Here is a 27757-nt window from a genome sequence, read left to right as displayed (position 1 = left end):
GTGAGCTAAGTGAAACTCTTTTGTTCACATCAATACTTTAACAGTCATCTATACTAAACAAAATTAGCAGTTAAGATTCTTAGTTCTTTGACTGAAGTGACTAATTTCCTGCAACCTTTCTCCTCCTTCCTCCCTCCAAACTTTTTGGCAATCAAGAACAGACTTACAGGCTGTTTCATAACGAATAGTGCCCTTAAGGGCAAAACTGGCAAGATGCTTCACTCTGTTCCAGAAATCCCTTCTGCAACTGCTTATTCCACCTAGTTCTACTCCACTGGTTTACTTTGGCCTATAAAATCCTGTGCTCCTTCATTTTCTGCAGGCTGTGAGGACTTGAGATTAACTATACCCCTCAAGGGCAGAATTGGCTCTTTCTAGAATTAAGAGGCTCTGGTGAACCTGCCTTCTGGAAAATCGACTGCTCTCAACTTTTCCTCAAGAATGGCTTTGTCTGCAGGCTGCTGTAGAAACCAAGTGGTAACGCGCTCCGAGGCTTTCCAGTAGCAACTACTGTGCATAAGAAACCATCTCTAGCCCTTGCTTTTTTCCATCGGTACTACCTATAGTAACAAGGATCACGACTATTTCTCTCCTTGTCAAGTAATGTGTTAGATTTTTTTTTAAAAATAATGATCATCTTTAACTGGTGAAGAGAATATCACGCAGTTCCAAAGAGCTATGTTCATCTCGCCCACACAAATGACATTTTCCTGTCTGAAACATCACTATCTCCCCAAAGACCATTTCTCAGCAAAGCAATACCTTGCTGTACGATTTGATACCTGTATACCCTTTACAGCGTCACCAAGATAACAGCAAATACAACTTCGTTTAACAAGCACAGGTGTATAGTTTTTGTAAAACAGCTAATTAAAGAGGCTGACAACCACTTCCATATAGATCAATGACATTCACTCCGTCACAATATCCGTCCTTAGAAGCCACTCTCCCGCTGCGCACACACAGACCAAACACGATCCAGAAAGTCGCTCTGCCCTTGACCTTTGCTAAATAACCATGCCCAGAGAACAGCCCCAATTACAGACTTGCCACCGAACTATTTCTCAGCATGAGGCGACCTGCCAGGTGTACGTACCATCAGCCCCAAGACCTCAGCAAGCAGGGGTACGCCGAGCTGTGCTCGACTCAGACAAGCCAACTATCCGAAGGGAATCTAACCTCACAGGAATTTAACAAGGTCTTTGACCCATGGCATGTGCCACTCACTTTTCATTCCCAGCCTGATGGCAAAAATGCAATTCCAATCCAAGCGTGAGGGGTACATGCTTGTACGTGGAGGGACAACTGCAGTATGGTACAAAGGGAATTCAACCCCGGGACGTTAAGTATGGCCTGCCACCAGCTTAACAAGATGTCAGAGCTGCACACTGAGGATAATACAATGTACAGCCACTTTTATATTTTGAAGTAAGTGCAGGGAAGTGCTGTTGATTGTATAAACTCTGCTGTGATTTTTCACACCGCTAAGCAAAACAGAGGAAACTGTTAACCATGAAGCTCTGTTGTCTCCTGGATTTTCCCTGATGATTCCCAGCCTTTCTCTTTCTCATGAGGGTTGAGGGTGGCACCAAGCTCTGACTCATGAGAGATAACAACTTGCATCAGGAAGCCTATCAAGATGATTGCCTATACCATTCATCCCATTCACAGATCTGGTCAAGGCCACTATTCGCAGGCTAACAGCGCAAAATACGTAAGCAGGGACTTGGCCCTCCTTAAAAGTCAGAACGTAAAAGGTGAGTCAAGAGCCATTTCATGGGTACTTGTCAGGAAGAAGGGAAAAAAGGCTTTCTTCCTCTCCCACTAACCCAGAACCTATACTGGGAGCCAACAGACAGGTTGCTGGTCACATCCTCCCAACCGCTCCTTGTTTCCAGGCATGCGTTCAGCCAAATCTCTTCCCAATCCCATTCACAGTGCAGCTGCACCAACAACGGTCTTGAGCCAGTGCTACAAGCCAAGACTTCACATTCAGGCATCACAGCAGAGAAGGGAGTATTCACAGGACAGCCGTGCAGACCTAGACCTAGATCTAGCTGTTCTCCCGTGTCCACCTTGCCCCTTCCAATGGCACGACTGCTGACTTGGACTAGCTCTGGAAGTTGTGTGGCCCCTCCACGAGCCCATTCACCTCACCAGTACAAGCACAAGTGAAGCAACAGGAGCACTGGCGTATGGCAGGAGTGAAGGCAGTAGGCTGCTCCTTTCAGCAGAAGCTACAATTTGGATCAACATAGCAATTTTCCTCCATGTTAAGTGTTTTTCTTTCCTTCCTATTAAGACAACAATAAGAAAGTCCTTGGTCTGAATGAAGACGCAGTTTGATCGCGCATCGTTTGTCTGGCTTCTAGATGGCTCCTTTTGTTAGAGACTATATTAGGCTTGGATGGGAAACAGATTTCCTAAACAGAAAAATTAAAATCAAATAAGCAAAATTAATGAAGGGGGGAAAAAAGCAATTAACTTTAATATATTGAGATAACAGGAGCCCTGACTGAACTTACTTTATTGTGCTATGGGGCTGTATTTCACAATCTTCTTCACACTGTTCTTTCCCAGCATCTCAGTCCTAACCATCAATGCTTTTTTCTTACTCCATTTGCCACTATCTTCCTCGAATAAAACTGTGTCCTTACATTGTCTCATGTATTTATTTGAGCTTTAAAAGCAGCAAGTGACCATGCTGTATGCGAAAAGCAGAGTTATGCTCTGCTCAGTTTTACAGACTTTGCTTCTTTCCTTTTTGTTTTCCTACAACCACTTCATTTTTTCCTGAGGGACACGCTGACATGAATGCCACATTAACTGCCAACTCTGTGAGAAGAACATTTCAATCACCCATTACAACTAAGAATCAGACCTCTACAGCCCAATGGCCAGACGCTGTTTCATGCCCTTCCAGTAACCCTGCAGCATGGCTATCACTGCCACTTCTTATCTTATCGCCATTTCAAACATTGTCTGCTATGGTCAGACAAAGAGCCAGACCTAAACAATGATGTTAAATGAAGACTTCCTCCCAGTCTTGAACTTCTAATGCAACTGATCACTCCTTAGCGAGATAAACAAACCATGCTGGTGTTTTACAGGCTTTAAAAATCAAACTCAAGAGAATTTCAATAGGCATCAAGCTTCCAGAGAATGGCAAAGCTATATTACTAGATATAAACATTCTCTCAAGGCAACAGGTAAGCACCAACTATATGTTTATGTACACACATACACATGTGTAGAAACAAATATACACCATGTGGGTTTTTTGATTCCTTTGGGTTTTTAATCACAGGGGGAAAAAAAGATCAAATTCTCCTCTGTTACACCTAGTGAACAGAAAAAAAGTTAAAGGAGGTTCTTTGGCTCATTAGATTTTAAAAGGCAGCTGAAGTGGCTGGGAGTTTTCCAGAGTAAAGAACTCAACGTTTTTTCATTTCATTAAAATTCAGACAACTCTACACTATAAAGTGATGTCAGTTAGAGAAAATTATTTTTGCAATGTTTTTATAACAGTAAAAGATCTGGTATGTATGAAACAAAACAAAAAACGTAAACCCAGGAAGGATCAAGTCTTTTGCTTCCATAATTTTTCTCCATCTGGCTGCTTGCTGTCAAGAGTACAAGCTTTTTTTACCAGCATAATCTGCGTTCTCATTAGGTGGATCTGTTAACATGATTAACGTTAAACTATACTAGCAAACTTCACTAAAATAGATTTGGCCTCTGTTCAGACTAATTGCCCTTTCTTCCAGATGAGCCACAGGTAGGAATTCTAAACGAGGGTTAAGGGTTTTCCAGGAGAGAACATCATCCTATCCAAGGCTCCATGTAACAAAGACCATTCCTCATTCATCCCATCCCATCAGCACAGCCTCAAGCGGGACCGTGCTGACAGCCCGTGGCTCCCCAGATGCCTCAGTACCAGGGAAGCTCCAGAGACGCTCTCCTACAGTTCGGAACGGGGTACTTCTGTGCCATCCTTGCACCGACCAGTGCCTCTCATCGTCACTCGCTGTGGCAACACCAGCAGGACAGTTGGCAGCTCGGCACACTCCACGCTTTAAAGCACCACTCTGGCCCCGCAGAAAGTCAGAGCTGAACTCTCACTGATCTCCTTGGGGCACTCAGGGCCTGCAGGATGTAGAAATTACCTCAGATTTTTCTTGTAGCTTTTAACAATGGTGGGGAATTCTTTATGTCATGTTTGGAAATTAAGCAAAAGACTCGTGTGGGTTCATTCTAGCTTTGCAATTCACCTACACACTGAACGCTAAACCATCCGACGCCACGAGACACAAACCCACAATCCATAGCTATGCCTCGCGAAGTACTTCTGCAAACAAACTGCCAAGTCAGCTATGCATTAAAGACAAGGCCGTTACTAATCAGCGCAGGTACAGAGTTTGAAAACCTCACCCTTGAGCAGCACTGCCAGCCTCTGCAGCTCCCGGTCCCCTGGCTGCGGCTGGTTCCTGCTTCGGCAGTCTGCCCCGAGGCACCCCGTGGCGCCCGTACAACCCTCTGCAGGGACTGGTGCTGAGCAGGACTGGAGAACTGAACTGGGCCACACAGAGTTTCCCTCGCTCCAGGGGATCATTCTGAATTCCCCATCATGCTACACGTACAACACAAACACACGTGGGAGAAGAGAACAGTGGTGCAAAGGAGTGAGGGGTATTCAAGTTGGCAGTACCGCCACCTCAAAAAAAAAAAAAAGTCCAAACCAAGGGGCAAACAAAAAAGCCCTCATAAAACCACAGCTTCACACACTCACTGTCATTATGAATTTAACAAGCAGTGGCTTACACCAGCTCTCAAACCACAGTAGATGTTTCAAGGGATGTTAGTTTGAGCAGCTTAAAGCAGCCCCAGGTTGCTTTGTGAAACCACAGTGCCAATCAGGTTGCTGACCCATTCTGGAGTTTAACGTCACATCTGAAGACAGTGGTGAATCCTGACTAGGTGTGTAAGTGAATGCTTTACTAGCTTGGCATCGTCAGCGATTAAGCCATATAAATAAAGGCAGAAATACCACAAAAGGAGAAAAAAAAAAGTTATTTTGCCCTTTTTAGCAATACAGCTCAGTTGAGGAAAATATTCCACAGCATCCTACTGTTTCCGCAAGGATAATGAAGCCTTAAACTCAAAAATCTTGATCCCACTGTAACTTGTGACAAAACACCCATGCACAGAGGTTGCACTTCACAAAACACCCATGCACAGAGGTTGCACTTCACTATCTCAAACCATTTCCCCAGCAACAATTACAAACCAGCCTTTCAAATGTATATCATGGGGTACGTAGCTCAGCGAAAGCACAAGTTATTGAAGTTCTACCCTCTTACTGTTTTCACAAACATTTAGGTCGAGTGCTGCAGAGCAGCATCACAGAAAGCTCCGTCAAGATTCACTCCAAGAGTCAGGAGCAGCCCCATTCTTACTGAGCGTGGGGAGCAAAAGAATGAGAAAGCAAGTAAAGTTGACAGTACGGGGAGTTATCTATACACTATTCCTCTGCAAAAACATAAGCACTGTAGAACCTTAGAAGTCCTTTTCAGATGTTGTGTCACTACTAACAGCTTATAAACCAGAAAATTTTAAGTCAAATAGTGTATGAGCCAAAACACCACCAATAAATAGCAAAGTTGCCAGGCTTAGCATAAAAATGAAACACGCTAATGAAACTGTGCAGTTTGTTCATACCATGTGCAGTCTAGAATCATGCATAATGTAACAGTGCAACCGCTAACAGCAGGCTCACAGAAGATAATTTACACTTGTTTTTATGGACATGAGGAACTGATCTTTGAAGTTGTCCCTAATGAGATTCTGCTTGGCCCTAACAGCATCCTGAGAGAATGCGCTGGTTTTCTCCCCTGCATCCGGTGCATATTTATAATGCAGAATCCAGACCTATTTAAATTGCACATGTGGACTGGTGTCCCCCCATGCCATCACAAAGTCACATTCGCACAGTGAGGGAAATACCTACTAAAATGTCTCAATTTACCTTCGAGTCTTTTTTGTAATTACCCATACCACCTTTACTAATTACCAAAAGATACATGGGGGTTAATGAATATGGTTTCTTTTTTCTTTGTACAGCTGAACTCCCAACTTGATTAAGCTGCCAGGTCACTGGCAGCTCTATCGCACATTGCAGAAGACACGTCCAAAACACAGTCATAAGGCTCCTCAGAGAAAACAGAAGGGTAGCTGTGTAATGGATCAGAAGACTTCATTTCAAAAACACAGGCAGCAGCATCAGTAAGACAAATAGAAAACATTTGTTGCTATGCCCTATGTAGTCGTTGCTTTAACACTATACCCACCTGTTTCTAAAAGCCCTTTCAGGTATGAGATCTGCAAGAACTGTTGAACCAACATCACTAAAATCTCAAGTAGCAACGAACGCAGCAGCCACAACGCCTCCAACAACTAGGAGGTAGCGCGGTACGACTGCCCAAATTGGCAATGGGTGAAACACCTAACGTGCACGGAAAACAGACCTCAAAGAACACAGGTAGTCACACGGATAGTAACACAACCCTTCTACAGTACTGGACAAAAAATTATTGCAAAAGTTAGATAAACATTTTAAAACATTTGTTTAAATGCTGCCTAATGTAACTTCGGTGTCACTGCTCACTCTGAGCCAGGGTACCCACCCATGTTTGGCAGGAAATTAAGGAAGGACAGCCTAGGCCTTACTCTCTCTTCCATACCTGTCCCAGACATAGCCACCCAAGGTTCTTGACACCGTTTCAAGTCAAAGTATTCAAGTAAACTAGAGCTGATTTTCACTTAGAGTAATATACTGAAGTGCAAACTAAGGCAGTTCAGGAAACTTTTGCACGCTCCATTCAACTGTTCCTTCTGCAAGGTAACAGCCTTCAGAGTGCTGCAGATGGCAACTCCAGCAGCCGCCCGTGTAGCCAATACATAATATGCTTAAGTTATACCATCAGCGAGTCAACATTTTAACTCATAGTTCTCTGCCTTTTTCTGCTCAGAAAATAGAAAGGAAAAAAAATCCATAAATTCCTCGAACATACTTGTCAGCACTGCTCATGGCCCACGAATGCACAGTATATTGTTTAAGATTAGATGACTCAGGGGATAGATAGCAGGATACCTGATTTTTCATTTAGAGCTCATTGTCTAATCTGACCCTAAACAAACAGAAATTCTACCCCCTGACAGCTGTTCAGTGCCTTAAAAAACCCACAAAGGACTTTGGTTCAGTTCCTATAAAGACGTTCACGTAACAAAGACCACCACGGCAACTGGTGTTCTCTGAAGAAACTCTAGTTTGAATGGAGGCAGAGACTAATCTACCCTCCCGGTTCCACCCGAAGGCCCTACAGGTAAGAGACGAGAGTCATTTGTAGGGAACTTATGAGGGAAGCTCTAACAGTAACTACAATAGCTCTGTGTGCATACGTGGAGAAAGAGAATTTGTTCCCAGTGCACCGTCTGACACTGCTCACAAGCGCACTATGCCCAACAGAAGAAAAATTGTAAAGAATAAAATAAAATAATAATAAAAAAAAGGTGTGCCTTTAAAGCTGCTAGGTTCTGGGCACAGCACTGAAAGGTTCAAATGACCTTGTCTCAGTATGTTAACGTACAACCTCTTGGTCAGCATTGCCAGATTCCCTTGTGAACAACTACAAGGCATAAGTCTGGAAGCTCGAGATCTAAAAAAGCTTTTGTTAGGAAAATAATAAAACACATACAAACCTGAAAGACAGACTCCGATCCTACTGCTGCAGCAATAATATGCCATATATTACGGCTACGCTTCATGCTAGAGCAAGATTGCCTTTAAACACATATGCAGACAGTAAAATCGTAACAAATGAAATACAGCTGCAGGTGCAAGGTGTGCTAAGAACTGTACTTTAGGCCAACATCTTATCTCTGGTTATTTCTGGGTATTTGAAATCATTTATCCATTTCTCATCTTCCATTTATTCTGTATCTGTCACCTCCAGTACATTCCTCTTGCATTTTATTTGACAAGTGTCTGGACCCTAAGGAAACTGCATTGTCTCTTTATAAATAGATATCCAGAAAATTGCCATTTCCTGTACCAAATCTTCTCTAGACCTCCATGTAATTTGAACTAATTAATAAAAAGTCCACCAACTCTTTGACTCTACGTGTTTCAGTTTACACCTTTTAACTCTGCCTTCAATAAAATGATTCATAAAAGGTCTTTCTCATTCTGTAGAATCATGTCTTAAAAAACCTTCTAACAGAAATACTGACTGAAAATAGTGACTCTTGCATATCACAGCATTAAATGATGGTATGAACAGACCATCAAGGAAGCCAGCTGATCCACAGTTAATTTTCAACTTACATTCATATTCCTCTTGACAGCCTAGACTGAATGCAAGGATTCTTTTTGGGAAAATATGCTCTGTATTAATGATATCTAAAATGAATGAGCCTGAAAACAAAAATAAAATCCCCCTAAACATAGCCCATTTAAATTCCTTGAAACCAATACGAGGATTTCCCTTCTCTTCTGGCACAGAGAAAATGAAGGTTCTACTCTACTTACATACATTTGAAAAACAACTTGTTTTCTTGAAGGCATAGAATTTATGGTAATAGTTAACTAACAACAAATGATGAAAACTCGAAGAGTTAAAGGTCTTCATTTTGTTGCCAAGATGATGTATCAGGTTCTGAGAGGAACAGTACGTGTGATCCTTCCATTAACAGAGCAGCACTCTCACAGAGCAGCAATGCAAAGTAGCCGAGAACAACACCGCCAAAGGTCAGAGTACCAAAAAAATATATAAAAATAATAAAAAAAAATCATATCACCCCTAGAGGATTATCATCATCATTTTAATTCTCAGAGGGTGTCTGAAACTCGTATTACTGTATTTGATCTGTGCAGCCTCATTATACTGACAACGTTTCTAGCAGAAAAACTGTCTTACAAACTTTGTGCAAACAATTAAAATACCCTCCAAAAGATCTAAGAAATTGCAATATGAGCTGCAACTCTCCCTCAGTAACCCAAAGAAGGTGCCCTAAGTGGAAGCGTTCAAGGTATAGAATAATAATGATAGCAGAACAAAATTTGTTCTTGTAAATATGCCTTCCTTTCAAAGCTGCAAACATCACTGTTTAACAAACAAAAGATGATGGAAAATCAAACTAATGTCAAGAGAGATATTATCAAAATGAAAACAATTTATTTTTAAAACTTTCATGTAATTTCAAAGATTACATCTGAGTTCTACATATTTTTTTAATGTATAATTATGTATTTATTTGGTTTTAATTTATTGACTCCTTTCCACCAGAAGGAAAAGTGAATGCCTGGCTGACTTGAAATTTACAAAATAAACAAACCATAAAGATGAAATTTCCCACATCTTTAATATCTGTTAATTATCATAATCTCATATGTACATTGTTAACAACCAGAGAAAAGAAGTCCCTGAAAGAATCGTAGCTTAAAATTGAGGGAGCCACTTAATCTGGCATCTCTAAGTGACTGGTCCTGTCCCAGTGGAAGCAACAACAGCGTCACTAATCACTGCATTTAACTAGTATAGGACAAGGCTCCTATTTATTAAATATGCTGGACCACATGAAATTTTAATTCTGAACAATTATTTTCCCCAAAACTACTACTTCACCATTCACAGGGAAGGAAATAACCCTTTGGTAATTCTCACTGCTGGCCAAAAGTGAATGTGCTTTAAGAAACAAAGAAGCCTAGAGTAATTAAAAAGTAATGACTTTTTTCTTTGTGTTCCCTATATAAAAGGAGCATGAGGGAAGAAGATATACTGGACTTGCACCTTTTCCTTCCCATAAACTGATACAATAGCTAAACATTTAGGAGTAATGTGCTGACCCTGATGCTCCCCGCCACTACACTCAATTCCTTATAGCAGAGAAATTGTAAACGTGGTAAATAGCAAGTTTCCCGGCTTACAAATACATCAGATAAAGTCCCTCTCTCATACTCCCTTCTCCTTCCCTCCCCCATTCTCTCTCCATCTGCTGCCCTCCTGGGAAAGGAGTGCTACACTTAATGGCTCTGTGCTTTTAAGTCTAATGTGCTGGATATAAGTTAATGCCCAGTACAGCAAGTGGGGACTCTGCTGCGAGGAAGCCTCCAGTACAGTTTTTTTCCTTGTCAACATCCAGTGGAATCTCTGCAGCCCTAATGTCAAGCACCACACGAGGAAGAGAGGGTCTGGGAATATGAAATCCACAACCTGCGACAAAAATAAATCTTGCAAGACACCACACAGCACCATCGTTTAAATAATCTTTTGGTAAAAACAAGAGAGAGTTGGCGTTTTCTTATTTGTCTCTCCCCTCAGCATAATGATTCAAATTTAGAAAACATGCCCATTATAAAATAGGGCATATAAAAACCGGGGCAAGCATTTCCCTGCCAGCAGAGAGTAGCCAGGTGAACTCTGTTGACAGCACTCTGATCTAGAAGACAAGAAAGAAGTAACATGGGCTTGATCCATCAGAGTTAGGAAGAGGACAACTGTATTTGGGGATTACGGGTTGACTTGCTCTCTAGCCATCCTCTGCCCTCACCCTGAAAGCTTCAGCAGCAGCGTGCAACACCAGTGCTCATCCACCAGCATTTTGTTTCAGCCCACCTTCATGCAGCAGATCCTGCAGGACACATACGGCTGACGTGCCGGGAGAAATCTCCAGGTTTACGGAGGTTAAGACCAAGCTCTATGGTCAGGTCTTCAGGAGATAAGTAAAATGACTGCAACTCCAGGTACCTACAGTTTATTGCTTGGAATCCAGACTTCCTGCTCTAACCACTTGGTACAGCTCTGGGCATGTTACTGGCTACTGTACATGTTACTGGGTACAAGATTATCATATGCTTTTTGTTTGAAAAAGGCGTAAAAATAAAAATCATTAAATGAAGTCTAGTCATGTTTACTACAGGACAGAATTGGTTTGACTTCAGTGTTTTAAATGCACACATGTTTTGGCCACAGTTTCCTCATAATTAAAAACAACCGCACACAGTATCACAGAACTTGCCCTCTGCTATGTAAGACCGAAAAATTGCAATCTTAATGGTCCATATCCAAACTGAAAGTAAATGGGCAAGACCTGAATTTCCACATCCCATCACACAACAAGCTCTTTGTATCTTCTGAAATATCTCCTATGAAGTATGTGCAGGTATATATGCAGACACGCTTACGTCCTTCCTCCACTTTGCACTGCTCTGCATGTACACGTGACAGAAAAGATCAGCAAGCCAGTGTCGGGCCTTCTGCAAGCAGAAACCATCACAACGAAGCCCATGAAACTACAACTGCCTATGCCAAGTATGATTCAAACCACTGGAAACAAGAAGCCATTGCTTCAAGGACCAAAACTCACAACTCACTGGAATCCTTTCTAGGCACTTGGAAAAACCTGGCATGAATTAAGAGGTGAAGGATTTTACCACGCAAGGCTGAGGAGATCTGCCCAAGACTGGCACTCCACCTTCTCTGGAAGCACCCAGGGCAATGCAAGTAACCAACCCCCGCGCCAAATGGTACTGTATCTTCTAAGAAGTAACGTTATAGCTTGGTGTAAGAGATGTGTGGTTTAAAGAAAAATCCCTGCCTTGCTGTATTTCTACTATGCCTAAGCACGTTTATTTTCTCAAGTTACGCCATGACGTTTTTACAGAATTCCAAACAAAACTCATCAGGTACTACGGAAGGAGACATGCTGGCCCTCCATTTCTCATTTTTTCCACAGATACCCATGCTAGGCAACTGAATCCGAAAGTTAAGTCACCTCTGGGTAGCTAGAGATTGGAAATGTAAACTCAAAAAGTTACCATACGACATTCAGTACAGCATCAATGTTCGCCACCAACACTTCAGCACTTCTGAAATAGTCCTTCATCAAACATAAGCAAGCTGCGTATAGTTATTTAACATAGACCTCTAAATCCACACTGTTTACAGGGTTTTCCTTTTGCTTATTTGTCCAACAAGTTATTCAAACAAGGATTTGTAAAACAAAACAACAAGATGTGTGGTAGGCAGGTGCAGCTCTTTCCTTGGGCTTGGAACAGCCACCCGTCAGAGGGCACGGGCTCTCTCATCACTGCTGGCAGGGAGGACCAGGCTCGGTCTGCCACTAGGAGAAAACCATGGGCCAAAACCTCTACTATGAGATTCCCAGCGTGGGGCCTGCAAATTTTTTAAAGTTCCCTGTTTGGAAATCTATGCTCTAGAAGCTGTTTCACAGGATAGCTCGTCCTCTCACCCTTCAAGCATTACAGAAAAGCAAGAACCTGCTGCTTCCACAACAGTGTCCCTACTGCCCTGATGAGAAATCACAAGCTTCCACTGACTACAACATCCTGATTGCAATGTGTATCCACCTTTTTTTGGCTAACTACTTCAGAGCAGAGAACTCCCTCAGTGAGCAGCCTCCCTCCGGCACAAGGTACTGTGGCAGGGACCACCGCTGCGGAAAGCATTCCCGGTCAGATCCCATCACACACCTCCCACCAGACAAGCACACCCTGTTTATTGTACATAGCCATGAAACCGTAACTCACCTATCACTCAGTATGACCGACCACTAAATGAACTGCACAGGCAATACGATAACACAGAATCAGATCACGTGATGAAAATTTCCATTTATAGCGTTCAGTTACTGAAACGGGCCTTGCAATTAAAGTACTTGTTACCTGAAGGCTTCTTTACATGATTAATACAGCATAAAAGAACATTAACATACATGTGCGTAAGCCCCAAACAATTTTCTTTCTTTCTCCCTCTCAGGGCTCGCCACAGAGGCCGGACTGACTCTACAAGGTGTTGTTTCAACAGCACGACTTCGTCAATGAAGAAGCAAGGTGAAGACATGCCCACCTCCTCCCACCCTTGCCCAGCGGCTGATCCGTAACCTCACTGCGCTCTCCCCCGTGCTGGCCACCACCATAACCCACTGCTGCTCCGGCTGCACCAAGAAAGGGATCACTGGAAGTAGCTCATTAGGAAAAAAAAAAAACCACCACTGAACGGACATTTTTAAGCCAGAGCATTTCAGTGGTATGATCCATACCACAGGCCCGCAGAAGACTCTGCCAGCACTACCGGGGAGGGGGCAGAGCGCGTGTGTGGCACGGGGGCAGGAACAAGCAGCCGGGCAGCGGCAGGTCCGCAGCGCTCAAGTCTGTGCATCCACGACTTTCCCCCTTCCGGCCCTGCAAGTAGCCTACAGACACCGCTCGCACCTCCAGACCACCAGTGGTAACTGCACAGGGCCGATACCCGCCTGGAGGCACTGACTGATTTTGAGAGCTATGGAGGCTGCTCGGGCAGCCGGTTCCCACCAGCACCGAGGTAAAGGGGTTTAGCACCACTATAGACCAGACCTGGCTTCCAGCTTAGGACACGGCAATCCAGAAATATAGTAACTAATAGTGCAATGGTGACAAAAAAATTCATTAATAATTTACAGCATCAGCCTTCCAGGGATGCCAGAACTTTTTTTAAAGGTAGGTTGGTATTATTCCTTTTTGCAATGACAAAAAGAGATGTCAGAAACTTAATTTTTCAAGAGTTTAGCATACTATGACTACACTGCATAAATACAATAGAAAGGGCCTAAATTTGAGTTTTAATTACAAAACTGCAATGCTTGAGCCTTGTATCACCACTGTGTGAAGACTCCACTTTCAGCACACTCCATGCCAGCAGCCAGCTTTAAATGTGTGTCCTCATGAAAAAGTTTTTCTCATTTTACACGTAAAATTTAAGTTTAGAACTTACATTATACTTATATGTTTGCAAAATAAATAACTTTAAATAATGTAAAAGCATTGAGATCAGTAGAGATCTTAACTCACACAGACATGGAAGCGCTCCAGTAAAAGTTTTCTTAAAAACGATTAAAATTATCATCTTTGCACTCAGGTTCCATTGTTCTATGGCAGGAGAATCAGAAAACGCCACCAGTTAATGGCCCTCTTCTTGAGTGGGGACTATTTCTTTGGGGACAGCTGTCTGGCCTCTCCCCTCCAGCTGTCGGTCCCCCTCCCTGCCTTTCTGCTGGAATCCCCAGCCCGCGCAGGGAGAGCTCAGCTGCTTCAGGGCAGCTGCCCAAGGGCCACTTCTGTCTGTCGGCTGCAGAAAAACACATTTGTTTTACTTAACCCACTGGGTTGTAAACCTCCGCGTTTCAGTAGCCACCCATGCCGCTGAGGGAAAGGAGGCTAAAGCTGCCCACAGGTAAGCAGACGGATAGTGAGCCGTGACCCCAGTAAAAATCCCCATGTCCAAAAGTAAGGCTCAAGTTTTAACCACACTTGTTCAATGTACTCACATTGTCACGACTAGAGCTTAAATGTAACTTGACTGTTTCAAGGAGTCCTGGGGTTTTTTTCGATTTATTTAGAAAAATAAGTAGTGAAAAGGAACTTAGGTGGTCATAAGCTACATATGCTTTTGTAAGAAGTGTTATTAACGGACAGAGCAACAATCTCCACCAAAACTCTGATCCTCTATGACATTAGTAGCAACTGAAATAGCCTGCCCAGGTATAGCTAACCAGCTTGACACTGAATCTCTGTATTCTCTCAACCAATATTATTACATGTACAAACTCCACTACTTTGTAAATGTCAAACGAGTCCATATTCAACTAATGCCAACTCTTTCCCCCTCCCCCTAAATATCACACACCTTACATGAAACAAAAGTTGAGAATATTACAAATCAAATGATTTCCCACTAATCTGGGTGGGAGTTTATAAAGCCCATTAAATGCAGGATGGTTTCCCCAAGAAAAAAAAAAAAAAAATACACAAGATCCTATTTCTCAAGGTTAGTAGTCTAACAAGATCTCTGAGTTTCAACAATTTAAGGCTTCGTCACAGTTGAAAGGTTTTTCTTCTATGATTATACAGCTATATTTTTCTATGAGGAGTATTATTATATATACACACATTTACACACACTCATACGTTTAAATACTTTAGTAGAACTATACATACATAGTTCTACTAATCTAAAATGCTGTTTATACTCTTTGTTTTAAAATAAGAATATTCACCTGGGAAATTACTCCAGTACAGAAAAGGCAGTAAAATTATATAGTTAGAGATTGTTCAATGTATCTCCAGGTATATATAAACTCATTTAGAAGACTTTTGCTCTGGCACAGAAACCTCTATCTTTCTTACTCTTCTACTACTGAATATAAACCAAACCAGAGTTTTAGTGTACTTCAAGTACCCTAAAAAGAAGCCACCAAGCCATTCTGGTAAGATCAGAGGAAAGCTAATGAGCTCCTCTAAAAGGCTCAGCCTGCTGCAGCTTGGGCTACAACTAGCTCGTCTCCACAAAATTCCCTCATCCTCACCAGCCCAGCCTCTCAGAACAGGCATTTTCCACAACAGATACACTAAGTTTATTTCACTCTCCCCTATTTTTTCTCCTGTGCAAGTAAATGGCGTGTTGTACCCAAACAGGAAGATTTTTCCCACTCACTAAAATTTAAGTAAGTTTCCGTTTGGATTTGTCCCATTTTCTTCTCAGCTCCTTTCCACTGGACTGAGGAAAAAAAAAAAAGGGTTCCACAAAACTGAGCCTTAGCAATTCCTGTTAAGTTAAAATGATTTAAAGACCCACTGTGGTCAAAAACGACCAAAAAAAAAAAAAAAAAAAGAAAAAGAAAAAAAATCAGTCTTCCAAAAAAAGAGAACACCCTAAGCAAATGATGAATACACCTAATGAATTCAATTATCTTCTAAATTTAGTCATTTTTACTTTTTTCCTACTGTTTGCTTACAACAGTACAAACTTTCTCTATCCTCTCTGCTCTGAGCCTGCAGTTTTGCAGGCTGAAGCCTCCTGCAGCTGAAGGCACAACCGCTGCCAGCTCCTCCTGCGCCCATCCCGGCCCCAGGCTCCATCCCACTGCTGCTCATGGTATTGTTGGCACCACTGACCCGAGCCTCACACGGAACATCTCAAGGGTCTAAACAGGCTTACAAGTTTGGGGTTTGTTTTAAAAAAAACCCCAAACTTACCATACTTGGCAGCGCTACACCGAAGGAGCAAGAAGCATCTGCCTCTTGAAGTCACGATTCCTGACAAAAAAATGGGAAAGTACGAAGATTTTCAGAAGAATAATAATCATTAAGAAGCAAAGGCTGGCACATTATAATTGCTTTATTTTGCAGCTGCCCTTTAAAGCAGGGAACTAAGGTGATGCAGTTAATTACAACTAACTGAAAGTAAACATTCAAATACTAACATTTTATAACATCTTCAGAAAGTAAGTGAAACCTGTGGGTGGGAGCATTGCTCCCACGTGTCCCGCGGAATGGGCAGCGCAACACCAGGAGTGCCTTAACCACAGGTTTACGCTGGCGATATTCCACAGGCTCTCCGTTTACTCTGTGTGAGAGTCAAGCCCAAAGGATACTGGAACCAGAAATGGCTCAGTATATGCCAAGAATCCAGTTCTCACCTCAGCACATGAAGATGCATATCCATAAAGAAATTACTTTAAAAAAATATTTCTTTTAGGAAAGAATGTTGTCCTTAAGCTGCACCCAGCCACTGATTTATGGTACGCAGCAGGGCCCTGTAGCAATATATTGCCCTGCTATTCACATACATGTCATAACACTCAGTTCCTATGTCGCGTTACTCATTTTTCATCATCCCATGATTTTTTTTAAAATAAATTTTTCACTAGAGAAGAATAAAACCTCCTCAAACTATCTTAAAAAACAAAAAAATACTGCATGCATTACTTTAAGATAGCAAAAAAGAAAAGCAGACTGTAAAACCAAATCAAACAATCCTGGCGGCTGCAGCAATGTGGCACTAGCAAAGATACAACTGAGTAAAAAGATCACGGTTTCTTTGTTAACGCTGCTTTTACCAATTTTCTGTTCAGGATGACATCCTCTGTCAGAAATATGCTTCCATTACAAAACATTGGGAAGACAAAGTAGGACCCCCTCTGAAGCTATCACACGCTGTAGTCTCTCCTCCCCAGAAATAACTCTACACTTCTCACCATCACACACGCTCACAGCCACAGTTCTATCTTCACCTCCTTGCTTTCCTCTACCCCCAATTCCAGACACCTGGTAGGATCCTGTGATTTTTTCCTCAACAGGTTTTATAAAATCCATCATTTGCTATCCAGACCTATACCTGAACTCACCTCCTGCACTGCAACATTGTTTTCTTTGCTTCTACTGTAAATCTGAGACTAATCCCCTTCCAGTTTTTCTCAATTTTGATCTCCCTTTTAGAATGCCACACCGTTCCGTGAAACCAAATTACTGATTTTAAGAAAGCTGCAGTATTTCAGTTAAAAATCCCTTTAAATACTGTTGCTATATTGTACTTTATAGTTTCAGTATTTATTTCAATTCTACAATTTCTCTAAACAAGTAGAATATCTTTTAAGACATCTATCAGGTCAGTACCACGTAAAAGAAACACAAATTATTAGGGAAGCAGCTGTATAAATGTTTGTGAGCTTTTGAAACAAAGCATGAGTGATTTTGACAATGCTGAACACCACACTTAGCTGGTCCTAAAATCAGCCCTGCTGAAATCAATGTCAATAAGATGAGGTTCGTTAAAACCGTTATCTAAATTTCTTTTGTTTGTTCTGAATTCATTCTCTACATAGAATTTGTACTTAGTCAGAAGTGCAGTCTGGAGTGCAAAACACGCCATGGAAATTTGCTGACAAAAGGTCTGCAAGGCGAATCAAGAAACGTAAATATTTCTAAAAGAAAAGTCACATCACCGTTGTAGTACTAAATCAAATGTAATTAATGACAACTTTTTCCACTTTGAAAAGTCACATGCAGGACAGACTCTTCAGCATCCTTCCTAAAGTTGCCTTTAGGAATATTGTAAGCACACGAAATCCTATTAGAAGGTGCTGAACTCCTACATTGTGACTCTTCCGGCAGGCTTCTACATAACAAAAATGCCATGAAGTTCCATACAGCTTTTCCCCCTCTTATTATGCAAAATCCTTATCAAATTCAATAGTGTGACATCGTTCAAAATCCTGCCTAACAATGGCACGCAGGAGGTCAAGAGATGTTCTCTTTGTTTTAGTTTCACGTGCTTTCCAGTCTATTAATGTTAAAAGAAAAAAAGAACCTTCACAGAAATAACCGATAAAGATCAAACCTAACTGAACAATGGGAAGGAAATTCGGAGTTAAAGCTGGTACTTAGCTCTTAAGGGCAACCATTGTGCCCAGGTACCTGCAGCAGAACCATGCTGGGGGTCGTACAACCCCCGGGAATAACAAGGTGAGGTAGGAAGCCTCCAGCCCCCGCCTTCCCATGCTTTTGTTGGTTTAAGTTTAGGCCAGGGACGTGGTTTTAATGCAGTATTTGTAATTCTTGAGAGGAACTGCCGGGCAGCCCCCCCTGCTCCTTTGTGCGGCCGTCCCCAGTGGAAGGCAGCCTGCGGCACACGTTCCACTCGCAACCAGGAGGACAAAGGACCGGGGAGGACAATTAGCCCCAATTAGCCCTATTTCACAGCCGAGTGCAAGGGCAGGGGGAAAGGAGCTTAAATTTTAAAGCAGCGGGTCCCTCAGGCGAGTTACAGTGAGATCAGTAAAGTGAGACGTAGCCTGTTAGTCATTGTTGGGGCAAGTTCCACGAAGTCGGTGGCACTGCGCCTCAGGCTGGAAGAGCTATCTCCAGATGATGAGCAGCGTTTCTCAAAGACACCACGTCAGAAATGCGATAACCATTTTGCCTATTAGCTAATGTGACTAACCAATTTTTCCAGTTTTCAACCCACTCCTTCAGCAGCGGATCTCGGTTTCAACGCACACGCAGGCACACACGCAGACACGCACAAAGGCAACGTCAGGAATACTCACATATGCACGTGCGGAGGCTGGAACCTGCTCTGATTAATGTTGTAGTGTGTAAACGCCTGCGTTGGGTTGGAGCTGTATTCATCCACCGTTATGGTAACTTTGCCTTGTGAAGGAATTCCATGAGCCATCCTTCCTCCTTATGGACATGAGCAGCTCACAACTTCCCAAGGCCAGGAGCGGGGTAGGACATCGTGTTCCCGGCGGCTCCCGACTCCAAGCAGCACCTCATCAACTCCACGGACCTCTGCCAGGACAGAAAGACAGCACACACCGCTATAAACTCAAAGGAGATGTAAACATAGGCAGACATATTACTCTATCCTCTCCTGATTTCCGCTCAGAGATCCTTTTCTGTATTTTTGATGTACCCATCACCCAACTCTCTAAGCATTACTACTCACAAATTTTTTTAAATTACCTCATCATTTGACTCCATCATCATTAAATACATCCAAAGGATAAGTGCTTAAATATAAGGCTTTATCTTTGGGGCGCGGGGTGGGTGGGGAAGAACTTGTGTTGAAAGCTCCAGTTAAATACTCCACATCTACTATCCTTTATTTTAAATAACATCTTGTGCTAACTGCAACCATGAAAACTAACAAGTGGACCCAGTTTCCTGAAGGATAAATGGTTTTCCACAAATATGCACACTTGTTTTCAAGGGCCTGTTTTAGCTTTACAAAATAAGTTACATCCAAGAGACTCATGAGAAGTTGATATAAAGCAGAAAAAAATACAATTGCATAGCAAAAGGTACACTCAAATACCTTGGAATCAAAGTAGAAAGGCTAGTATCTAGACAACGTCAACAAAATATCCACGCTATAGTGCACTAGCAACAAAACCGGTTTGGATTCATCACCAGGCAGTAATGATTTATCTGACAGATTTAAGTGCAATTTTATGCATAAATATTTCTGTACAAGATGAAAGAAATACACTGTCCCCTCTCTTTCACTTCTTCAAAGCGCTCTTAAACATATTTTGCATTAAGACTGGAAGCATTCTATAACATGAGTGTAAGCCCAAAAGCCAGAAACTTCCCAAACCTGATCTGCGTCAAGTTCCCTGCACAGAATCCGAGCTTCGATTTCTTCAATCGATAAACTGAGGATACCTCAGCTGCCTTCCTTTCAGAAGGACTTTGTGAAAATTGATCACCTGATGTTGGAAGAATACTTTCAAGATGAGTAACTCTTTAAAAGCCCTGTTTCCGAGGTGGATGCTCAGCTGCAAGGACTTACATGAAATCATGACACTTTGCATCAGCTGATCCCCCTTTAGCTGCTACACTCAGTAGTGGATTTGTCATATCTGGTGTGCAATTTACAAAAGTAAATCAGTGCTTACTAGGAAGACAAAGAGATAGAAAGAGAAGAAGAGAGAGACTTGCGCCCTGGGTATCGAACTAAGCAATATTTTTTACAGTGTGATATTCCTAGACTTCACTCCTAGATAGAAATGTGTTTGCCATGTGTAACATTAAACATTTGGAATCTTTGATTTGTATTCAAAATATACTTTTAATACAAAGACTAATTTCCAGTTTGGCATGAAGCACGATAAAAATGCCCTGCAAATGGCAGATGGCCTGCTATAGGCCATTTATTTTACTATTTTACAACCTCGGGCCTATGTAGGCTTCCATATGTTAGTTGGGTTAAGACATTCTGCAACCTTCATTCCAGTAATTGGGTTCTATCCTTCACCTTCTTTAGCATCGGAGGGAAAAAAAAAAAAATACGAAGATGAAACTAAACTGTAAAGTTCCCATTTACAAACCGAGGCACCAGTGAGCACATCTCCGTAATCGAGTTACGGTCTGGTCTTTGCGCTAAGTCCCTCTCGTAAGAAAAAGCGCAAGAGTTTCAGGAGTAAAAATCAGCAAGGTGAGCTTTACTAAACCACATCTTTCCTGCGTTAGACGTGATGTAAGATACGTGCAACAACTGCTCACAAATCATAATGTAGTGGTTACCGTACCAAGTTTGCAGCTGTTTCCTTAATCTCCCTTACAATTATATTTTAGTGTTATTTTGCATAACAGTAAAACACAACACCTGCTTCAAATTGCAGTCCTGTTCCAAGCACTGTAATTCTTTTGAGATAGAAACTACGAAGAGTGTGAAACACAGAGCAGCATAATTGCCCTGCACTGAAAAGTAAATACAAATGAAAACATCTTCCTGTTAGAAAAATGACTGTCATTAACAAGAATGCTAGCCATCAAAGCTCCCAGGAAAAAAAAATAAGTTTTTCTTCTACACAGCAAGAACTTTAGCGGCTGCATAAATTAAGAAGTAGCGTGAAAATTACATGTCTAATGTTATTTTTTCGCAATTAAAAGCTACGATATAAAACGACACGTTAAACCAACAACAAAAATATGCTTGGGATTTCAGCAAAGCTAAATCACACTATTTTCAGTAATCTAGCATAAGAAAGGTCAGAACACTAGATTTCATATTATAGTTCACTCATGGAAAAAAAAATCCAATTTGTTCATGAGAGTGAATTATACATAAAGATAATAAGCATTTTTTTTTACAAGGTTTATAACAATCCACGTTACAAAAAGAAATTACAACTAACTGGCATAAAACGAATGATAAGAGGATACTTGAATAGCTGTATTAAATACTTTAAAGTTGACTTTCAGTAAGCTGCAATTGCTTCCCATTGTTCCAATCTTTAATCTTAAGAATAAATCTCTATACTTAAATTAAGACAAAGCCGAACACAGCATCCTTTCAAATGAAATTCAACAACAAACGCCGGACTGGAAAAAAAGTAGAATTTGAAGCTGGCTTCTGTGACAATTCTGTTAATTTCCATTTTGTGTTCCATGAAGTACTACAGCTCACCTACCAGAAGTATCTAATTATTACCTTTACTGGAAACGTCTCTGAAGAAACTATCAAAAAGGAGTTGAACACTTCAAAACTTTAAAAACAAATTTTTTTTTTAGGCCCGAGATAAAACCAAAATAAAGCAAAAAGGCTACTTTTAATCACTACCATTGTTCTTTCTCCAACTGCAATCACTCTTTGAAGATTACATACAGGAGCTGAGTACAAAAGAATAAAAGTTGCGGTTTTTTTCACATCTGTCAGGTAAACAACGTGCAGCATCTTCCACACCTTACGTAGCAGTTTTGAATAAGAATGACTATATTAAAAACCTAAAGATGTTTATTTTTTTTTTTTTTTTAGCATGTTGCGTTTTCCCAACTAGAGCTGTTATCCTGGGAGCAACAAACCTTCTCCAGCGTGGATTTGTACCGGCAGCGAGGCAGGAGCTGCGCTATTGTATACATCTGCTCAGCTTTACAGGTATAAACCCGCACTTTTTCATCAAAGGGCTGACACAAACTTACGCGCAGCTAATTTTAACTCAGCCTGCTACCGCCACGTCAAAAAAAACTATCACGAAATACGCACCGATAAGTCATTTTAAACCGTAACGTTACATTTCACGGAGAGCTACACACACAAGCTCTACGTATGCACGGGCACATACAGGCACGCGAAAAACGCATTCCCCCCCAAATAAAATATTTACGCCTTCCTCATCTGAATTTCAAAAATTTGCCTTCTGGCTGCTCTCGGGCTGTAAAAGAAAATTGTGAAAGGCAGGAGACCGAAAGGGTTAATTCCGTGTCAACACCTTCTGTGGCTACATCCACTATCCCGACACTGTTACAGCAACACCACGCGTGACACCCGGCCGGACCGCGGGCACCGGCCGCCGCAACACCCCCCCGAAAGCCGGCGCCCCCCCGCCCCCTCACAGTTTATTACCCTGCGCCTCGGGGGTTATTTAGCAACTGCCCCAAGAGCCCCCGCCATGCTGCGCTGCAGTTTGCGGGCAACTCCGCGCTCCAGCCTACCCAAGTCCGAGGCAGGAAGGGGGGGGGGGGGGAGAGGCGGACCCCGACTCCCCCCTCCAGCTTCCCCCGCCGCCGACCCCCGGTACCTGGGTTCCCGGTCGCTCCCCGCCTCCGCCCGCCGCCGGCTCCCGGGCCGCCCCGGCCACGGCCCCGCGGGGCGCCGGGCTCGCCCCCCCGGTGATTGATGGCTCTGGGTGGCCAATGGCTCCGGCGCGGCCCCGTCCCGGCGTGTGCCGCAGCCCCCGCCCCGCGCCCCCTGCCCTGCCCTGCCCTGCCCCCCCCCCCCCCCCCCGGCCCCGGCTGCCACCGAGGGGCATTTCTGCAATTTTTGCGCGATACGTGCCACGGCGCGCAAAGTTCACATCACGCCTCCCCCCGGCACCGCCACAGAACCGAAAATTTTAATTTTTTTGGGGAGGGGGGAGGATGCTCGGGGAAGGGATGCAGTAACTCCTCAGCGAGCCGCGGGCGAGCGCGGCGGGGCCGGGGGGGGAGGGGAGAGGGATGCCCGCTGCTTTTTATTCCGGCACTGCCAACCGCGCCGTCCCCCGCACCTCGCCCCCACCCCCGGAAGGTTTCCAAGTGCTTGAGGCCTCCGGGATCAGGGTTTCAAAGCGGGTTCTCCTGCCGGCGAGACGGAGAGGGGAAACTCCGCCGGGGAACGGCAAAGCAACCCGCGCTACCCTCCTTACTTTTTGCGGCGTGTGTGTTCCCCCTCCCTCACCCACCCCCGGGTCCCTCCGCGCCGGGAGCCCCGTCCTCCGCCGGCTGCTCGGCGCTGCGCCCGCGGGAGCTGCCGCCCGCCCGCCCGCTGGCCCCAGCAGCACAATGCTCCCCGGCCTACCCTCCCGGCCCCGCCGCGGCGCCCCCCGCCCCGACCCCCGAGCCAGGAGCCGGCACACCGCCTCCCGCCCCCCGTCCGCTTCCAGCGCTGCAACCCCCCCCCCACACACACACCCCCCACCACCCCGGCCGAGGAGCAAGGCGGCGGCGGCAGAGGGCAGCGGGGGCACGGCCTGGGGGAGAAGGGCAGGGCAGGCTCGCTCAGCGCCGCTGAAAAAGCCGCCTCGGCTGCGGAGCCGCCGCCGCCGCACCGACCCGACCCGACCCAGCGGGCTCGGGGCGCTCACGCCGGGGGAGGCAGCGAGAGCAGGCGGCCAGTTTTATCATTATTGTTTGCAGAAGGCTGGCCCCGGCGCCGCCGCCGGAGCTGCTGCCTGCCCGCCCCGTTCTCGTCCATGACACGGCACCTCTAACCCGCCGCTTTGTGCGCCGCTGCCCCCCGCCAGGCCCCCCCCGCCCCGGCACGCAGACACCGACCCGGGGCCGCTCACCTTCCCTCCGCCGGCTGCCGCTGCGGGCGGGTCGGGGATACCTTCAGCGCGGGCAGCGGGGCCGCTCCATGGGGCTGCGGGGGCGCGGCCGGGGCAGAGCCTGCGCCCGACCCCGCGGCGGTGCCCGGCGGCGGCGGCCTGGGTCCGGGTCTGGGTCCGGGGCGGCGGCGAGGGCGGGCGCGGTGCAGTGAGCGGGGCTGCCACTGGGGTCAGGGAGCAGGCACCAGGAAACACGGCGGCCACGGAGCGCTGCTTGCACACGCACACACACACACACGCACAGCTCCTCCCGCTGCCTCGCACTTCACCCCCCCGGGCAGGGAGGGAGGGAGGAATCGCTGCTGCATTTCCCAAGTGCGGCACAGCCTCCCCCCGCCGAGCCGGCGGGAGAGGCCGGCAGGAGCCGCGGCTCTGCGGCCCAGCCGGGGTCAAGGCGCGGGGGGGGGGGGGGGGGGGGGGGTGCCGGCGGCCACAGCCCCGGGGGAGCGGGGAGGGCAGCGCCGGGAGCCCGCCCGGACACCCCCCCGCCGCCGCGGAGCAGCGCCCGGGAGGCCGCGGCAGGCGCCCGGCTCGCACCCCTCGCACACGGCATCGCCGCTCGGCTCTTCCTCTGCCGAAATAAATAATAAAATAAAAAGATGACAACAACAACAATTAAAAAAAAAAATCCTCGAAACAGGTTTTCACATGTCCCGCACCTTTCATCATTAGGTATTAATGCAGTGCTCTGCTCCTTCTGTAGATAAAGCTAACCTCAGCAACCAGGAAAAACATGAAGAAACACTACTGTAGGGTTAGCATCTGAGGCTGAACATTATCTTAGGGTAACTGGGGCTTTTCTATGGAGAGGTAGAACCGGGGAGGTTGCTGTTGTCTTTTTTTTTTTTTTTTGTCATTTTTTCCGAAATCCACAGCAATTGCGTCAACAGCCACAACAGTAACAAAGTAAAGATTAGAGGTGTTTGTTCTTTTACTTTCAAGACCGCAAACGGATGGGGGGACTTCCACAGAGACACACTTACAACGGGAGAAAAAAAAAAAAGAAAACGAAAAATTCCAAATAATTTGGAATAATCGAGCTGACAAAAAATAAAAGGTCCTAACAGGCCTCTAAGTAGTGTCCTACATATTTTAAATAAGTAATTTTAACTCTGGCCAACCTTTGGATATGCATGGCAACTAGGCAGGTTTTTCTTTGTTGTTGAAAACAATGAGAAGGGTCCCCAGTATTGCCAGGATGGATTGTCCTGTTTAAAAGCATGGCAAATTAAGAAAAATCAACCTGAAAAAAACATTAAACGGCAGAAGTTGTCTCCAAATTTGATATTAGACCTTTCAGTCTGATTTTTTTTAAAGTATTGTCATTTTCCTTTTTAATAGAAGTAAGCACTGCGAACCACAAAAGGAAAATTCCTGTTTCAGACAAAATGGCCCACGGATGAGTCGTCCTCCTCACCAAATCAAAGCAACATTTCCACGGAATCTTTGCCTGGAACGGAGTCTTGAGGCCGTAGCTTCACAAATATTTTTAGCTGACTTACTCTGACACTGCTGTAAAATAAGCAAGCCAGCATTCAGCCCACTTACCCCAGTTCTGGCCCTGCACTAGCCTAGCCCTCGGCCTGGAAACCCATCCCGTTAGCGCCAGGGAAAAGCAGCCTGTTTTGCTGGGGGTCAGCCTCCTCATCCACTCCACAACTGCACATGCTTCTGCTGGAACAAGGCAGGGAACGGGATGAGCGACTGGGGACACAAAGAGGACAGGATAGGTTCATTGGTACTACTGCCAGCTCAAATATAAAAACATGGGGAGAAAGGAGGAGCAGGTTTGACCCCGAACCTCCTGCATCCCTTCTCTGCAGTTGCCGCAGAAGGATTTTTCCTGTAGTTGTGTCCTCATACCTCATCTAGAGCCCCCAGCACTGCAAAAATGAGCTTCTAGCACAGAGGGAGAAACAGGGTAGAAGCCTGGGTAGGGGACTGGACCTGGAATTAGAAAGCTCAAACACCTTCTCTCTGATATCTTGTATGGTGGCAGACAAATCAGACATGACCCCAGTGTCCTAGTACTGAAATAAGCATTTACCTAATTCACTAGTGCTCAAAACAAGCAAGGTATGTGGTCTGAAAGCCAGCAGTGCTTGGGTTTTGCTCATATGAATCCAGAATGGGACCTGATTCTAAGGTCACATCTTCTTCACACTACTAAATGTTTGGCACCAACACCAAGCAGTAATACAGTCATAGATGACTTGACAAACCCTGAAACATTTTCTGTCAAGAGCACATAATGAAAGTCTTCCTTTTAACAAACTACTTGTTTTCTGTCTCCCTGAGAACAGCATGCTTTCCAAAGATGTACCCACTTCTAGAAACATGTTGGCCCTGAAGTTGCTAAAAAAAAAAAAGGAAAAAATATTTTTCTGAAATTGATTAAGGGGTTTTCTGAGGAAAAGAGTTGCATTTTGTTGCCTTTCTTCTCTAATTCACAAGAGCAGCATCAAAATGCAAGTCTGTAAGTACAGAAAACGTCTTTATTTTGGCTAGAACGTGTATTAATACACACTTGACAAGAGGATCTCAGAGATAAATTTAAAAACTTAAAAAGTAAACAGACTGTTTATTGTGAGTGTCACAGGCCTGATTTTTCTAGTTAGGCAAAATTCAAAACAGTGAACAAGCAGCTTTTGTTTAGTTTCATACTTCCTATTCGTAATGTTAAAAGTGTATGTTATACATGAAACCTTAGTCAAGTTTCAGAGTTTGCTCTGGATTTTGTTTTTTCACAAATCCAACATACATCAAATGTACAGATGCAGCAGATACATGTTAAAAATTATAAACTACTATAGTATAACAAAAAGCATACAGATTCTTCACAGTCTATTATGTCATCTCTAATACACTTCACAGGTACCATGGAGACCGTAGGTCTCCAGTTTCTGCCAAGCACAAGAAAGAGCTAACAACTTTTGAGACACACATAGGCTAGTCCAGAGTGACCCATGGACCCATCTCACTTTGCTCTTTACTTTGGGAAAAATCTTCCCTAAGTATCTGTGCAGCAATGCAAGAAAAATATAATTTAAAATCAACCTCAGAGAACTGGTTCCTTAAATAATAAGATTTTTGGAGTGATCTTTCACAGATAAAGGAATTAAAAAAAAACAACTGAAAATCTTTCAACCTGCGTATCACGACATCGGTCTGTTGTTACAGTACTGTCCTGACACAGGTCCTACATGGTCAGGATGTACTACATCATGCGGTGCATTACCATGCTCCACAATTTGCTGCATGTTGCTCGTTGAGGGTACTCTCAGAGTAAGCTGTCTCAAGAATATTCCATCATCTAACCAAAGGAAGGAAGACCTGATTACAAGGCCATGTCTCACTGTATAAAATGATCAACAGTGCTACTCTAAGGGTGTTGCCACAACTCCCCCACTCCTTTGACACTTACTTCTGCTCCTATACTTTGGGATACAAACCACACAAGAAGAACAAATTCAGTTTTTTAAAAAAGCCTCCTTCCAAAAAGGCAAAAAAGTTTTTAAAGCAGATCCCTTCCCCAGTGAAGCCCACAGCA

General features: G+C 44.1%; 1 protein-coding gene across 2 annotated transcripts in view; it reads right to left on the bottom strand.

Annotated features, from left to right (window-relative positions):
- MPPED2 (metallophosphoesterase domain containing 2) overlaps positions 1-24549 on the bottom strand; it is a 107958-nt gene extending 83409 nt beyond the window's left edge. Inside the window, exons 1-2 of one of the 2 annotated variants that reach the window (XM_075755295.1) lie at positions 24169-24549; positions 18943-19186 (exon numbers count right to left, since the gene is read on the bottom strand). In XM_075755295.1, coding sequence (XP_075611410.1) covers positions 18943-19070 — 128 coding nt within the window. In that variant the 5' untranslated portion in view covers positions 19071-19186; positions 24169-24549. Of the gene's footprint in view, positions 1-18942; positions 19187-22920; positions 23005-24168 lie in introns of those variants that run through there. The other variant, XM_075755296.1, reaches the window with a different exon arrangement.
- Positions 24550-27757: the final 3208 nt, after the last annotated feature.

This window comes from Balearica regulorum, chromosome 5, assembly GCF_011004875.1.
Source record: "Balearica regulorum gibbericeps isolate bBalReg1 chromosome 5, bBalReg1.pri, whole genome shotgun sequence".
Lineage (NCBI taxonomy): Eukaryota > Metazoa > Chordata > Aves > Gruiformes > Gruidae > Balearica > Balearica regulorum.
The sequence above is the reverse complement of the archived record's forward strand: the minus strand, read 5'-3'. Positions and strand labels throughout refer to the sequence as shown.